The 15,248-nt window shown below is 32.8% G+C and overlaps 5 protein-coding genes across 5 annotated transcripts; 4 read left to right on the top strand and 1 right to left on the bottom strand.

The window, feature by feature from the left end:
• Positions 1-104: 104 nt before the first annotated feature.
• Positions 105-1,139, bottom strand: PPL_11387 (pirin family protein; the record flags this gene model as incomplete). The annotated part of the gene is made up of 3 exons (XM_020582142.1): positions 105-168; positions 270-859; positions 933-1,139. 3 exons carry the CDS (start codon positions 1,137-1,139, stop codon positions 105-107), a joined length of 861 nt encoding a protein of 286 aa, XP_020427445.1.
• A 1,063-nt stretch (positions 1,140-2,202) lies between these two features.
• On the top strand, positions 2,203-3,744 carry PPL_11386 (uncharacterized protein; the record flags this gene model as incomplete). Its single annotated transcript, XM_020582141.1, has 2 exons — positions 2,203-3,215; positions 3,474-3,744. 2 exons carry the CDS (start codon positions 2,203-2,205, stop codon positions 3,742-3,744), a joined length of 1,284 nt encoding a protein of 427 aa, XP_020427444.1.
• Positions 3,745-7,027: 3,283 nt separating this feature from the next.
• Positions 7,028-10,409, top strand: patA (P-type ATPase; the record flags this gene model as incomplete). The annotated part of the gene is made up of 2 exons (XM_020582140.1): positions 7,028-7,239; positions 7,313-10,409. 2 exons carry the CDS (start codon positions 7,028-7,030, stop codon positions 10,407-10,409), a joined length of 3,309 nt encoding a protein of 1,102 aa, XP_020427443.1.
• A 1,187-nt stretch (positions 10,410-11,596) lies between these two features.
• PPL_11384 (fatty acid desaturase family protein) lies at positions 11,597-12,826 on the top strand (the record flags this gene model as incomplete). Its single annotated transcript, XM_020582139.1, has 3 exons — positions 11,597-12,119; positions 12,228-12,597; positions 12,670-12,826. 3 exons carry the CDS (start codon positions 11,597-11,599, stop codon positions 12,824-12,826), a joined length of 1,050 nt encoding a protein of 349 aa, XP_020427442.1.
• Positions 12,827-14,004: 1,178 nt separating this feature from the next.
• On the top strand, positions 14,005-15,054 carry PPL_11383 (uncharacterized protein; the record flags this gene model as incomplete). Its single annotated transcript, XM_020582138.1, has 1 exon — positions 14,005-15,054. One exon carries the CDS (start codon positions 14,005-14,007, stop codon positions 15,052-15,054), a length of 1,050 nt encoding a protein of 349 aa, XP_020427441.1.
• Between the last annotated feature and the right edge of the window lie 194 nt (positions 15,055-15,248).

Genomic DNA, 15,248 nt, shown 5'->3' with positions numbered 1-15,248 from the left:
ATTAACTAACTTAATTAACGGTTTAGAATTAACTTTAAAGTTTTTTATTAAACGGTTTAGAATTTTTACTATTTTACATATTATTTTATTTTAAAATTATAATTTTAAAATCTACCTGAATAGAAATCATCAAAAGCTTGATCAATTTCCTCTTGTGTACACATGACACTATATATAGTTTGATTTAAAAAATTAATTTATTTTGTTTGTTAGTTACATATTATTATTATTAATTTTATATTTAATGTTATTAATTATAAAATACTTACAAAGGTCCATATTGACAAATTGGTTCACCAATGGGCGCTGCGCTTAGTAGCATCAATCTTAAACCCTTATCGGATGCAGTGATGTCGATTCTAGTTTCATTGTTGCTTCCATCGAGAACTGCAAGTTGTGATTCTTTGACGAGTTTGGCGTTGGTGTCAGGTCCGAACGCTCCTTCACCAGAGATAATGAAAACGAATGAACTGTGACCAACGGCGATGTCAGTGCTGAATTTAGCACCGGCTTTCAAATCGATATCGAGGAATAGTGGTTTGGTAACGATATCTTTGACAGCACCTTCAGTCTCCTTATAGTGACCTGCGAGTACCTTGATTGTGTTACCATCTTCTTTGACAACTGGGATATTCTCCGGCATGATATCTTGGTATCTTGGTGCCATCATCTTATCTTTGTGAGGCAAATTTATCCAAAATTGGAAGCCCTTTAGTTTACCTTCATCTTGCATTGGCATCTCCGAGTGAATAATACCTCTTCCGGCGGTCATCCATTGTACAGATCCTGGAACCAACAATCCACGATTTCCCTTATTATCTTTATGTTCGAAACTACCTTCTAACATATAAGTTACAGTCTAATAGTATTACAATATTATTAGTATAATTAAAACAACTTTGTTGTAGTTATAGATATTTGATTATACTTACTTCAAATCCACGATGACCATGCTCTGGGAAACCTTCGATATAATCATCGGAGTCATCCGATGCAATATGATCCAACATTAAGAATGGATCTAATCTTTGTGCCTTTGAAAAACCACTTCTAATTGGAATCATTCTGGTGAGGTTGACACCTGCACCATCTGAAGTCTTGAGACCATCTGTAATTAATGATACTAATCTTGATGACATTGTTATTGTTGCTGTTGTTTTTGTTTTTGTTGTTGTTTTAATATAATCTATTCGATATTAAATATGATTGATTTATAAAAAGCTATAAATAAAAGTTTGTAACAAATAATATTATTTATTATTTATTACTATTAATTTAAAAAATTGATAATGATTTCAAAGTTTAAGAAATCAAAGTTTAAATAGTTTAAAAAACTACATATTCTCAAACACTGCAATCAAATTCTAAAAATACAAGATCGAAATCATACATGTTCCGGTGTTATTTGTTTACACAAATATTGTTTGTTCCGGAATACATTTTTTCAGAACTCACCAAAATTTTTTCCTTTTTTGAAAATTTAAAAAAAAAATTAAAAAAAAAAAACAATTCGTGAATTTTGCAGTTGTTTATAACTAGCTTCTGGTATCATAATAGAGATTTCATTATTACTTATCCGGTGGAATCTTTTACAAAATAAATAATAAATAATCGATAAATAATGATAAAAAGCAAGAGATCATGTCATGTAGTTAGTTTTGATAAAAAGAAAAGAATTAAAACTAAAATCACTGAAGTTCTGTTATAGTAATCATATAAAATATAAAAAGCTCGCTTGATTTAAATATTATATCTTTATTATCGATAAAAATAGGTAATCAAAGATATAATATTTAAAAAAGTTCTCTTTTCATTAAACAACTTTCATACTTTAAAAGCTTTTTTTTTTTTTTTTTTAAATTGATTTTTTAATTATTTGAAAAATTTGATCATTTTATTTATTTAAATTAAATTGCTTTAATTGGGTTTGACTGGTAAGGGTTACAACGAGCATGAAAATGTTCAATCCACATTTCTATTTATATGATTTATTTTTGTATCAAACATTTATATTATTAGTTTAATTATTATTTTATAATTCAGATAGAGATAAGATATCTTTCTTATCTATAAATCAAAATATTTTCAAAAACCTGTTTGTTTTTTATTTATTTATTTCACAAATATATTTGTACAATTACATTATTTTTAAATATATTACATATAATATATATATATATATACTTTTTATTATTATAAAAAATGGATACTATTTTACAACAATGGAAAATATCAAGTGATGATATACAATTGATAGAGTTGATCGAATCGAAAAGCAATAGTATGGTGTATAGAGGGTTGGTCAGAGGTCAAGAAGCACTGATAAAAAGAATCGATATAGAGAGAGTCGATGATTCTCTGATACTTCAAATGATAAACGAAGCATACATTCTATCGACACTGAGGAATCCAAACATTGTACTGTTCATGGGTCTATGTCTGACGCATCAGCATCTACAGATCATAACAGAATACATGCCGAAAGGCTCATTCAAACAACTGATAAAACAACAGCAACAACAACAGGCAACCTCTGGCGGCACCGGTACCAATCCACTGGAAGCAAAGCTGGTATTGAAAATTGCAAACGATGTTGTTCTCGCAATGAATTGGCTGCATCATCAGCCGGAACCAATCATTCATCTAAATTTGAAACCAAACAATATATTGCTGGGAAATAGCTTCTCTGCAAAGCTGGCGGATTTCCGGTTGTGTCGGCTAAAGACGAGTGAAAACACCGTTGGACAGGCCGGATCAGGAGTTGCCTACATGGCACCGGAAGTACTACTAAACAAACCATTCGACGAACGATGTGATGTCTATTCATTTGGAATCACGCTATGGGAGATGCTGGCCGGTAGAGATCCATACTCCGACAATCATTTCACGAGTTATCCTCAGCTAATCGATGCCATCACCGACAAGAACATACGACCTCCACTTTTGACTTGGTTCCCACCTCGGCTGTGCGAATTACTAAATAACTGTTGGTCTGCAAATCCTGCGGATCGTCCTTCCTTCCAATCGATCATTGAACACCGACTCATCGATAGAATCATCGTTGATCTGTTGGTGCCGGTCGACTTGGTGGCACGCGAATTCTGGGTGAACAACTTCCTCGGTAGAACATCGGTCAACTGGGAGCTATTCATCCACAGATTCGCTGTCTATTTTGGCATCGATTTGAATGTCTATGCTCTGACAACGAGGATCATGTTGGTCATGAAATGGATATTGATTCCATCGCTGAAATTCGAAGAACTAGATCAATACGTTGAGACACCCGTGACTTTGGAGCAATTCAATCGATTTATAACGTGGTTTGGTCCGATGCGTGTTGGCTGTGGACCGTCGCTACTGGAGCGCCTGTGGACGGTGGTGATGACGCCCGGATTCCACGGCGACTGCTCCACACAGGAGATCAATACGAAACTGGCCGGCTCCAAACCGGGCAGCTATATCATTCGCTTTAGTACGAGCGATCCTGGCTGCTATGCAGTCAGCTACGTAGGAAAAGCCAAAGAGATCAACAATTGCAAGGTTCACTACCGACATCCTGACGGCTACCAATTCCCAGGCGGATCCAACTACTATCCAACCTTTGAGAAAATACTACAATCTCATCCAAAAGGTGTATTTAAAATACCGATATTGGAAAGCAAATTCAATTTAATAGAGAATATTCTACTGCAAACGGAAGGTCCGACAATTTATACACAACTTGCTCCTAATAGAAAAGTTTAAAGAAAAAAAAATCAAAAAAAAATCAAAAAATAGTAGTTTAAATTATTAAATTTCATTTGAACTATCCAAACATTAATCAACATAACACATATATGTGTAAATAGCTATTTTTATTTTTACTTGAATGTGCACACAATTGTGGGTTTTTTAAAAGAGATCTTTTTTTAATTTTTAGTGTGTTTAATTCCCGTTTCCGTTGTCAACCAGGTGTTGTTGAGGACCACAATTATCAATTTATCTAATATTGTAACATATGTTATGTTTTGTTTAATGATGTTATGAAACCCACTCAACCACAATATAACAACATTTAGCTGTGAATGTCCGACAAAAAAACATTATCAAAAAAAACAAAATACAACAAGAATTTTCATAAAGGTTACCACACGCTTTTAGTTTAGTTTAGATCGTTGCTAATTTTTTTTTTTTGAAAATAACTTTTTTTGTTCAAAAATTAAAAAAAATCCAAAAAAATTTTAACAAATAAAATCTTGGACAATCAACACAAAATCGATCAAGGTTTACACAATTTTATGGTAGTGTGTTTTTTTGCAAAGCAACCTGACTTTGTATGATAACAGCCAACCGGCTTTCCAATGTGGTGGCGGCATGCAAAACTATGGCGACTTGATAAGGTTTGATCTGTTGTTGATCAAATGAATTTTTATGTGAGGCACACCGGGTGCATTAAGTAGGTTTGCCAACAACTAGAAAGAAACAAAGTAAAATAAAAGTTGTGGAGAAATTTTTTAAATTAGTCGTTAAAATTATTTATTAAAATATTAAAACAACAAAATAAAATCAACTTTTATTTATTTTATTGTTTGTTGTTTGTTGTTACTTTCTCTCGGTCTAATTAGAATAGTCAATCAAGAGTAAAAACGAAAGTAAAGAGTCATTCAACCTCTTACTTTTAATATTTATTTATTCATATTAATTAATTAATCATAAATCATCTGATGATTGAATGTAAGTGTAAACTCAATAGTAATAGCAATTCACCACCTTCATCATGTCATGTGTAGTGGTAGTAATAGTAATAGTAGTAGTAGTAGAAAGTAATACATTTATAGATCATTGTTGTTATCTTACCTGGTTAAGTTAATGTTAACAATTTTATAAAGAATCATTTCATTTACTATTTGTATCTACTTTATTTGTGGTAATGGCAGTAGTAGTTCACCAAAAATATGGTGTTGGGTGTTTTTAGATGACTGACACCGACTTGTGTCAAAGTGAACACAAACACACACCACAACACCATATTTTGTGTGGAGTGTATGCTATTGTGTCTCTCAAATAAAAATTTATCCAATCTTTTTATTTTATTTTTATTTTATTATAATAACAAAGAATTGCAATTCTGATGTTGGTGCAAATAAAAAAACAACAAACAATAGTAACAAAAAAAGTTAAACTTTCACAACTAAATATATATATAAATATATAATATTAGTAATAATCATTTTACTAAGTAACACTTGTAGTGTAATAATAATAATAATAACAGTTTCTAATTAATTGATTTAATTAATTAGTGTATATAAAAACAACAAAACAAAAAAGAAATCAAATATAAATAGTTTATCTTAATAATTAAGCTTAATTAATTTCATACCACTCGACAAGTGAACAATCAATCGATCACCACAATCAATACAATCAGTATAAAAAAGTAAATATAGTCATACAATTAAGTCTGATAGTCTGATAACAAGACAAAACAAAAAACAAATTATCAAACAAAAAAAAAAAAAAAGATAAATTCCAAAGCTCACCCACTTTAAAATAAAACACACCCACATCCTCAAAAAAAAAAAAAAAAAAACGAATTCTCATCCTTAATATCCATCTATCACGAAATTTTCAACCGTCGACCTTTTTTTGCAAACTTTAAATTATTTTAAAAAATTTAATAATTTTCTTTTAAAATTAAAAAAAGTCGGGATCTAATTAATTATCGATAAGCCCAATTTTTAATGCGTGGGTCTTATTTTCAATCTATTTTTAATTTCGTTTTTGTTATTAATTAATAAAACATTAATATAAAATAAGTCTTATCTTTTATAACATTAATAAACAATAGCAATAACATCAAAAGTATAATAGATAGACAAAAAAAAAAAAAAAAAACAAAGAAATTGTATGTAAACATACATTGTGTTAATTTTTTATTTTAATATTAAATTTTGTGTTTTTGCTGCTATGACTATAATATTTACTACAAATATATTTAAGTTATAATATGCATGTAAATTTAATGTAAATGTTGTATATGTATCATCACAATCATCATCATCATTTTTTTTTTATATTCCCACATTTAATTACTTACATTCCCAACAAAACAAAAAAAAAACAAATAAAAAAATTACAACATCAATTCAATTCTGTTCAAATCAAATAAGTAATGTAACAACACAACAAAATAAATAAAATTTGTTATTGTGTTTGAAATTATCATAATTTTTTAAAAAAAAAAAAGAAAAAGTTAATATATATATTTTATTGTTTCTCATTCATTTTTAATATAAAATGAGCGGGTTTATTATCTTCATCTATCAATCTATCTATATCTATTAGTTAGATATCCAAATTCATAAAATTCATATCCATTATTCATTTCCACTATTATAAAATCAAAAAGATAGTTTATTTTTAATTATAGCCTAAAGATAAATATCAATATATCACTGCTTCTCCATATCACCACAATTAATCTATCAAAACAATAACAATAACAACAACAAAAATAACACTACACAATTGTTAAAAAATAAAAATTAAATTGGTTGATTGACACGACACGACATATATCCACTCGATTTACAAAAGATATTAAAGTGATAAATCAACAATCAACAATCAAAACATATCAAGAATAAAACAAATAATTATAATAAACATTTCATTTTCATTCTCCAAGTATCTATCTATCAATCTTTTTGTTTTTTTTTTTAATTCATAATAATACTTTACTTTTGTTTAAAAATAATAAAATAAACAATAACAATCGATTGATTTACTAATCAAAACATTTTTGATCACTATTCTACTATATTAGACAGGTATTAATAATATTCTGTTTGATCATAATACAATATAAATTTATTTTTAGTTTAGATATTTTATTTTTTTATAGACTTGCCAATTTAATATAATAATAATTATATGATAGATATTTATTTATTTTAGGATAATAGTAATAGTAATAATAGTAATATACGCAATTTATTAGTTTATTTATTATATAATTTCATATATATATACAATATAATATAAAATGAGTGAACTACAAAGTATCGGATTAGATCCGATGACCGAAGAGTTCAAGGTGGATCTCAAAACATTGGGTGAGTTAGTCGATGTCCCAAAGAATCCAGAACTTTTAAAGGAATTGGGTGGACCAACTGGGCTTGCCGAAGCCTTGAAAACCTCAATTAAAAATGGTTTACCAAACGAACAAAATTCCACTGAAACACACAGAATTGAAAAGTGAGTATAACTTGTGTGGATAATCAAAAAAAAAATCAAAAGAAATATAACTAACTTTTGCAAATTTATAAAGATATGGAAAGAATGTATTACCACCACCACCACATCAACCTTTATACAGTATTATTTTAGATGCACTTTCAGATCATATTTTGATTTTGTTGATTGTTGCAGCGGTTGTTTCGATTGTGTTAGGTGCCATTCCATATACTTCCGACGATCCCAAGACAGGATGGATTGACGGTGTCGCCATTTTGGTAGCCGTCATCATTGTCGTTGCAGTGACATCGACCAACGACTACAAGAATCAAGCTCGTTTCCGTGATCTCAACGAGAAGACTTCCGATAAGCAGATCAAGGCAATTCGTTCTGGCGAGCAGTGTCAGATCTCCATTTTCGATGTGCGTGTCGGTGACATCATCCAGTTGGATACTGGTGACATTGTATGTGCCGATGGTGTCTTTGTTGAGGGACATTCAATCAATTGCGATGAATCATCGATCACCGGTGAGTCCAATCCAATCAAGAAGGGTTTCACAGAGGATGGTTTGGATCCATTCTTCATCTCTGGTAGTTTGGTACTCGAGGGTTTCGGTAAGATGTTGGTCACTGCCGTCGGTGTAAACTCATTCAACGGAAAGACAATGATGTCGCTTCGTGTCGAATCAGAGGATACTCCACTCCAAGAGAAACTCGGAGTTCTCGCCGGAAACATTGGTAAATTCGGTCTGTCAGCAGCGGTTCTCTTGTTGCTCATCGTCATTCCAAAGTATTTCATCGAGAGAAAGGTTAATCATGAAGATATTCCAAGTTCAGCTGCTTCCGATATCACCAGAATGGTTATTGGTGCCATTACAATCATTGTCGTAGCCGTGCCAGAGGGTCTTCCACTCGCTGTAACCATGGCTCTTGCCTACGGTATGTTGAAGATGTACAAAGAGAATAATTTGGTGCGTCATTTGGCCTCGTGTGAGACTATGGGTAGCGCTACCAACATCTGTTCCGACAAGACTGGAACTTTGACACAAAACGTTATGACTGTTGTAACTGGATACGTTGGTTCACTCTTTGAGGATTGCGCCGCTTTCGCCTCCGCTGCACCAAAGGATCTCGCCTCAGTTCTCACCGACGGTATTGCCATCAATTCCAACGCCTACGAAGGTGTTTCCACCAAAGGAAAGGTAGAGTTCATCGGTTCCAAGACTGAATGTGCACTTTTGAACTTTGGAAAACTATTTGGCTCCGACTACCAGGAGGTTCGTCGTCGTTTGGAGATTCGTGAGCTCTATCCATTCTCATCGGCTCGTAAGCGTATGGGTGTTTTGGTTCAGAATGACGCCAAAACTCTTCGTTTCTACCAAAAGGGTGCATCTGAAATTGTTTTAGCTCAATGCGATAGATATATTGATCAAGACGGACAGGTTCAGCCAATCAGCAATGCCGTCCGTCAAATGTTCGAAGAGACTATCAATAACTTTGCAACCGATGCACTCAGAACTATTGGACTTGCTTATCGCGACTTCCCAGCTGACTCATCGATCGACTTTAAGAAAGAAGCACCAGAGACTAACCTTATCTACATTGGTATCGTTGGTATCAAGGATCCACTTCGTCCTGAAGTTCCAGACGCCGTCCGTACCTGCCAACGTGCTGGTATCACCGTGCGTATGGTCACTGGTGACAATATTGTAACTGCCCGTAACATTGCCAAAAACTGTGGTATCTTGACTGACGACGGTATCTGTATGGAAGGTCCAAAGTTCCGTAATTTGTCTCGTGACGAAATGGATGCTATTCTTCCACGTCTCCAGGTTCTCGCTCGTTCTTCGCCAACTGACAAACAGCTGTTGGTCGGTCGTCTTAAGGATTTGGGTGAGGTTGTTGCTGTCACTGGTGACGGAACTAACGACGGTCCAGCTTTGAAGTTGGCCAACGTCGGTTTCTCTATGGGTATCGCCGGTACTGAGGTCGCCATTGCCGCTTCCGATGTCGTGTTGCTCGATGACAATTTCGCTTCGATTGTTCGTGCTGTATTGTGGGGTCGTAACATCTACGATGCCATCTGTAAATTCTTGCAATTCCAGTTGACTGTCAACGTTGTCGCTGTCACCATTGCTTTTGTCGGTACCATCTCTGGTGGTGGACACTCGCCACTCACTGCCGTCCAACTGCTCTGGGTCAATTTGATTATGGACACATTGGCTGCACTTGCTCTCGCTACCGAACCACCTACTCCCGATCTTTTGGATCGTCCACCCAACGGAAAGAACGCTCCACTCATCACCCGTTACATGTGGAAGAACATCATTGGTCAATCCGTTCTACAATTGGTTATTTTGTTTGTTTTGCTATACAAGGGACACGACATCTACTCGAATTTCGTCGACTACAACATCACCAAAAACTCTGTACATCACTACACCATTCTTTTCAATACTTTTGTATTTTTACAGCTTTTCAATGAGATCAACAGTCGTCTCCTCTCGGCCAAAGTCAATCCATTCAAGGGAATCTTGAATAACCCAATTTTCGTTGTTGTATTGGCAGCCACTGTTGTCATTCAAGTGTTGTTTGTCACTTTTGGTAGCACCGCCACCTCAACCGATCAACTCAAGATCCAAGAGTGGGCAGCCTGTATTATCACAGGTGCCGTCGCTCTTCCATGGGGTTTGATGCTCCGTTTGATCCCAATCAAAGAAGCACCAGTTTCCAAGGCACTTCCAGAGACCTCTGAAACTATCTACACTCCACCAGTCGACACCTCATTGCCAAGCACCAACAACGCCTCCAACGAGACTGCTGCTACCATCGCTAAATCACCGGAAACCACCACCATCTCATCGAGTGTCGACAACTCCTCGGAAACCACTCAACTGGTCGAGCTCCAAAGCAAACCAGAGGACAACCAATCATCGAGCGGTGGTGACCTTCCACTTTCCGTTCCACACCAAGTACCATCGAACGATAATGAACGTCGTAACTCTGTTACCGAACCACCTGTCGATGTCGGTCGTGGTTGGCAATTGGTCAGACAAACTCATCAAAAGATTCGTGTTGTCAACGCATTCAAGAACTATCAGAAAACAAACGAGAACTCTTCAATTGTAGATGTTGTACGTCGTCCAACAAGATCATCTATTTATTTACCATCAAACCCATCATCTCAATAAAAACTTATATATAATAAAAAAAGGCCGATAATCAGATAAGATCTTAATTAGCGAATCAAACAAAAAAAATACAAATGTGTTGTCCATTTTCTTTGAATTAATTTTAATCATGATTATGTATGTGTTTTGTAAAAAAAAAAACAAAATTCGAAAATCGATTTCTTTTTGGTTGTTGTTTTGTTGTGTGGTGTGTTTGTGTGTGTTTGTCTTGATTTGGAAATGATTGACGAATGTTCACTCATCATTAAAACAAACATTGTTTTATTTTATTTCATTTTTGTTCTTTCTAAAATATATAAATAATCTCTTTTGATATATTGTTTTTTTGGATCCTCCTAGAAAGAGTAAGTTTATTTATTTATTTAGTAATAATTATTTTATCATTACACTTCTTTCTTAATTTATAGTATCGATTCAATTGCTTTACATTATTTTTATTTTATTTTATTATTACAACAATGGAAGGATGATCATGGACCTTATTTTATTTCTATATTAATTCACTTAATGGATTTAAAAGAAACTCATCAATAGTGTGGGGTCACAATATGAAACAAAGGTTTTTTTTTTTTTTTTTTTTGTTTGTTTTTTTTTTTACAAAAAAACAGCATAATTTCATGTCAAGATTATTATTGCGCAACACCATATTATATCTAACAATGCATGTCAAGAAAAAAAAAATCATGAAAAAAAATCAAAAAAAAAAAAAATTCAATAGCTCGATAACTTTTACAGATCAATAATTTTTACCTACCACACAAACAATCCACTCTTCAACTCAACTCACTTTCATTATAACCTTTGATTACTTTGTTAAAAGAAAGATAATAATAAATAAATAATAATAACAACAACATACAATCGATAAAATTAACAATCAAATCAAAAACTCTGTTTAAACTTGATCAATTTTGTGTTTAGATTATAATATTACTTTATTTTCTAAACTTTTAGATCAATCTTCTCGTCACCTTCCACTTTTCATCCTTTTTTTCATCGATTCACCATTTTTCATATCGTTTTCATCTTTCTGTCGATTTCATTATAAATCTAAACATTAGAAGATTACAATCACTATTAGTATAAGCAATTAAAAAGTAGTTAGATTAATAAATTCATTGAAATATTATTATAATTATTATTTATTATAAACATCAATATAAACTAGACCAAAATAGAATAGAATAATGACCACTTTGGACGAAGAGAGAATTACATATCCAAAACTTGATGATTTAATTGAACAACATCAACAACAGCAACCAGAGCAACAACCATTGACACCCACTTCTATACCATCGACTGCATCTCAAGGGTTGTTTGTAGATGTTGATAGTGAAAATGGTAAATTAAAGCAAAGAAAACAATCACAACAACAACAACAGGTGTCGACATCTGTTTCATTCAATAAACAACAAGAAGAAGAAGAAGAAGAAGAGTATAATAATAGTAATGAAAATAGTTTAAATAATAATAATAGTAAATCAATATTACAATCATCAATCAAAGAGAAATCAGCCGATTTGAAGTCGAGATACACTGCCGGTAAACGTCGTCAAGAAATTGTTTCCGTAGTTTCATTTGTCGTTCTCCTCTCATTATCGATCGAAAAGATGTTTTCATGGTACTTTGCTCGAAACATCTGGATTTTCTTTTTGTCAACTGTTTTGGCAATGTTGACTGCCGACTTTTTCTCTGGAATAGTACATTGTAGGTGTAGTACAAAAATGATTCTTTCTTTTTTTCTTTCTTTTCTATTTCTTTTCTTCTGAAAGATTTGATTAACTAATAAATATTTATTAATATTTTTATTATTAGGGGCTGCTGATACATGGGGATCTTTAGATACACCATTGGTTGGAAACAGTTTTATTAGATCGTTCCGTGAGCACCATGTCGTTCCAACACAGATGACCAAACACGATTTCATTGAGACCAACGGTGACAACTGTATGTTGACCATTCCAGTGTTGTTGTTCACTGCATTCGCCAAGGTCAACGACGATAGCTACGACATGTTCCTCCAATGTTTCTTGGTTCAACTAGCATTCTGGGTTATGTTGACCAACCAAATCCACAAATGGAGTCACACCTATTCCCTACCATCGTTCGTTTCCTTCCTTCAGAACTATGGAATCATTCTTTCAAAGCGTGATCATGCTGTTCATCATAGAAATCCATTTGATAAGTATGTAGAACTATCATCATACATCAATCAATCAAACGAAATTAACTAACTAATTAATTAAACAAATTATAGATACTATTGTATTACAAATGGTTGGTTAAATCCATATTTAGCATCTATTGGTTTTTGGAAACGTTTGGAAGAGATTATCACTCATTGCACTGGTGCTATTCCGCGTGCTGACGATCAAGCTTGGGCAGGTGACAATGTTGATGCTCCATGTGAATAATAATATCGATTAAAATTTTTTTGATCTTTATTTATTTTTTTTTTATTTAAACAACATCAATTATAATTAATAATTAAATTTATATTAATAGTATACAAAAAATAATTAACAATTAATGTATTATTGGAACAAAAATACCAAAATATCAAAATCGACAAAATTATAATTAATGGACCATAAAAATTATATAAACTACTTATTTGATACTATAATACTACGAATAATTATAAATATTTAAAGTTATTATACTAAAATGTAAATGTTACAACTTCCACTTCCAATGATGATTCATTATCTTTTATGACAAGATTGAAATCCTATTTTGTCAAAACATGTTTTCTTAAATCCCAGGCTTCACTTTATTTTCTTTTCAGTTTATTTTAAAATAAAAAAAATAAAAAATCTTCAAAACGATGATTTTTTTGATCAATTTAAAAAAAGATGGGTGTAACAACCCCTTTTCCCATGCAATTAATTAAGATGATTTTTCATCCGATTATTTTTGCAAAAAATTAAAATCAAAATTAACCTATTAGAATGTGTGAAAGATATCATTTTTAATTTAAATTTATTAAAATAAAATAAAAAAACTACTGTTACACTCCCTCTCATTTCTCTATTTCTTTTCTTCATCCAGCAGTGACTATACCCATTTGCAGCAATCCTACTTTTTTTTTTTTTTCCTTTCCCATCATAATTTTAAAAACCACTTATTCTTTCATTCTCTCTGCATATTAATAATAATTTATTTGTTCTGTTGTTGTTTGGATACCACTGTTTTTTTTTTTTCTATTTTACTTTTCTAAAACAAAGTCAAAATTAACAACAAAAAGTAGATAGAAGCCGCTTTTACACAAATTTGTTTTGTTATAATCAATCATCGTCACCACCACTTTTATACTTTTGGTATTCGATCATTTAATCATACATTATTTTTATTTTACAAATAGTAGAATATTTAATTATATTTTAATATTTAATATCTAAGTTTACTTTAACTTTTAAAATTTTATTTATTTATTTATTTATTTATAATACTTTTTTTTATAGAGAGTATAGTTATTCGATTCTTTATTTAGATTCAATATTGTATTTATTCAGTTAGTTTTTATCATTAGTGTTTATTTATTTGGAATTTTTGTTGTTGGAGAATAAAAAAAAATAATAGCTATTAAAAGATGACAAAAAAAAGTAGTACAGCAGCAGTTCATCATAATAATGTTCAAGGATCATCAAAGAATCCATTGCGTTTGGTAACAGCTATACCAAAAGCAATGGTAAAAGGATCACAGAGAATCACTAGAAAGGGATGGTCAATCATTAGAAAGCTACCAATCAAGAAACCACCACAGCTATTCCGTTGGGATCTGTTGGGTGTCACTATGTCATATATCTGGGGAATGATCAATCGTCGTCACCTCCCAGTCGCTCTCAGAAAGCCAGTGTACTCTGCGTGGGCCTACACATTCCGGTGCAACATGGATGAGATTCCAGCACCGTTGGAGTCGTATCCATCGCTTGCCGACTTCTTTTCGCGTCCAATTAAAGATGGCGCCAGACCGATTGCACAGGGTGGCATGGTGAGTCCAGTCGATGGACGTGTTCTGGCATGCGGTGAGGTCGTCGGTGACAAGGTCGAACAGGTCAAAGGTGTCACCTATTCGATCAACCAATTCCTCGGATGCGATGCATCCACGCTCTTACAACGTCAGAACACCAAACTCTACCAATGCATTTTATACTTGTCACCCGGTGACTACCACCGTATCCACTCGTCGGAGGATTGGTCGATTTCCAAGCGCAGCCACTTCCCAGGCACACTCTTCCCTGTAAATAAACCATTTTTAAAGTTGATTCCAAGTCTTTTCGCGCTCAACGAGAGAATCGTTCTCATGGGTGACTGGCTCCAAGGTTTCTACTCAATGACAGCGGTCGGTGCTTACAATGTCGGTTCGATTTCACTCAGTTTCGACGATCAAGTAAACTCGAATCGTATCACACGTGATTTCAGATGTAAGAATCTCGAGTATTTCTCATGGAACGGTGTCGGTAGTCACTCGTACGACAGATCCTACGATAACCCAATTCCACAAACCAAAGGTCAAGAAGTCGGACAATTTCATTTGGGTAGCACCGTCGTACTGATATTTGAAGCAACAGATTTCGAATTCAACGTTAAACAAGGTGATTATTGTAAGATGGGAACTTTAATTGGTTCATCTAAATAGGTAAATAGATAGATAGATAGATAGTTAAATCAAAATTAAAAAAAAACAAAAGAAAATAAAATCATTTGTCGACAAATATTCTTTTTATTTTTTTTTTTCTTCTACAACTCTAAAAAAATGTTGTTGCTTTAAAATTTACTTTGACAGTATCATACAATGATATCTGTTATTTGTAAACTGAACAAAAATCAAAA

The sequence above is a fragment of the Heterostelium album genome (genome assembly GCF_000004825.1).
Source record: "Heterostelium album PN500 unplaced genomic scaffold PPL_scaffold13, whole genome shotgun sequence".
Classification (NCBI taxonomy): domain Eukaryota; phylum Evosea; class Eumycetozoa; order Acytosteliales; family Acytosteliaceae; genus Heterostelium; species Heterostelium album.
The sequence above is the reverse complement of the archived record's forward strand: the minus strand, read 5'-3'. Positions and strand labels throughout refer to the sequence as shown.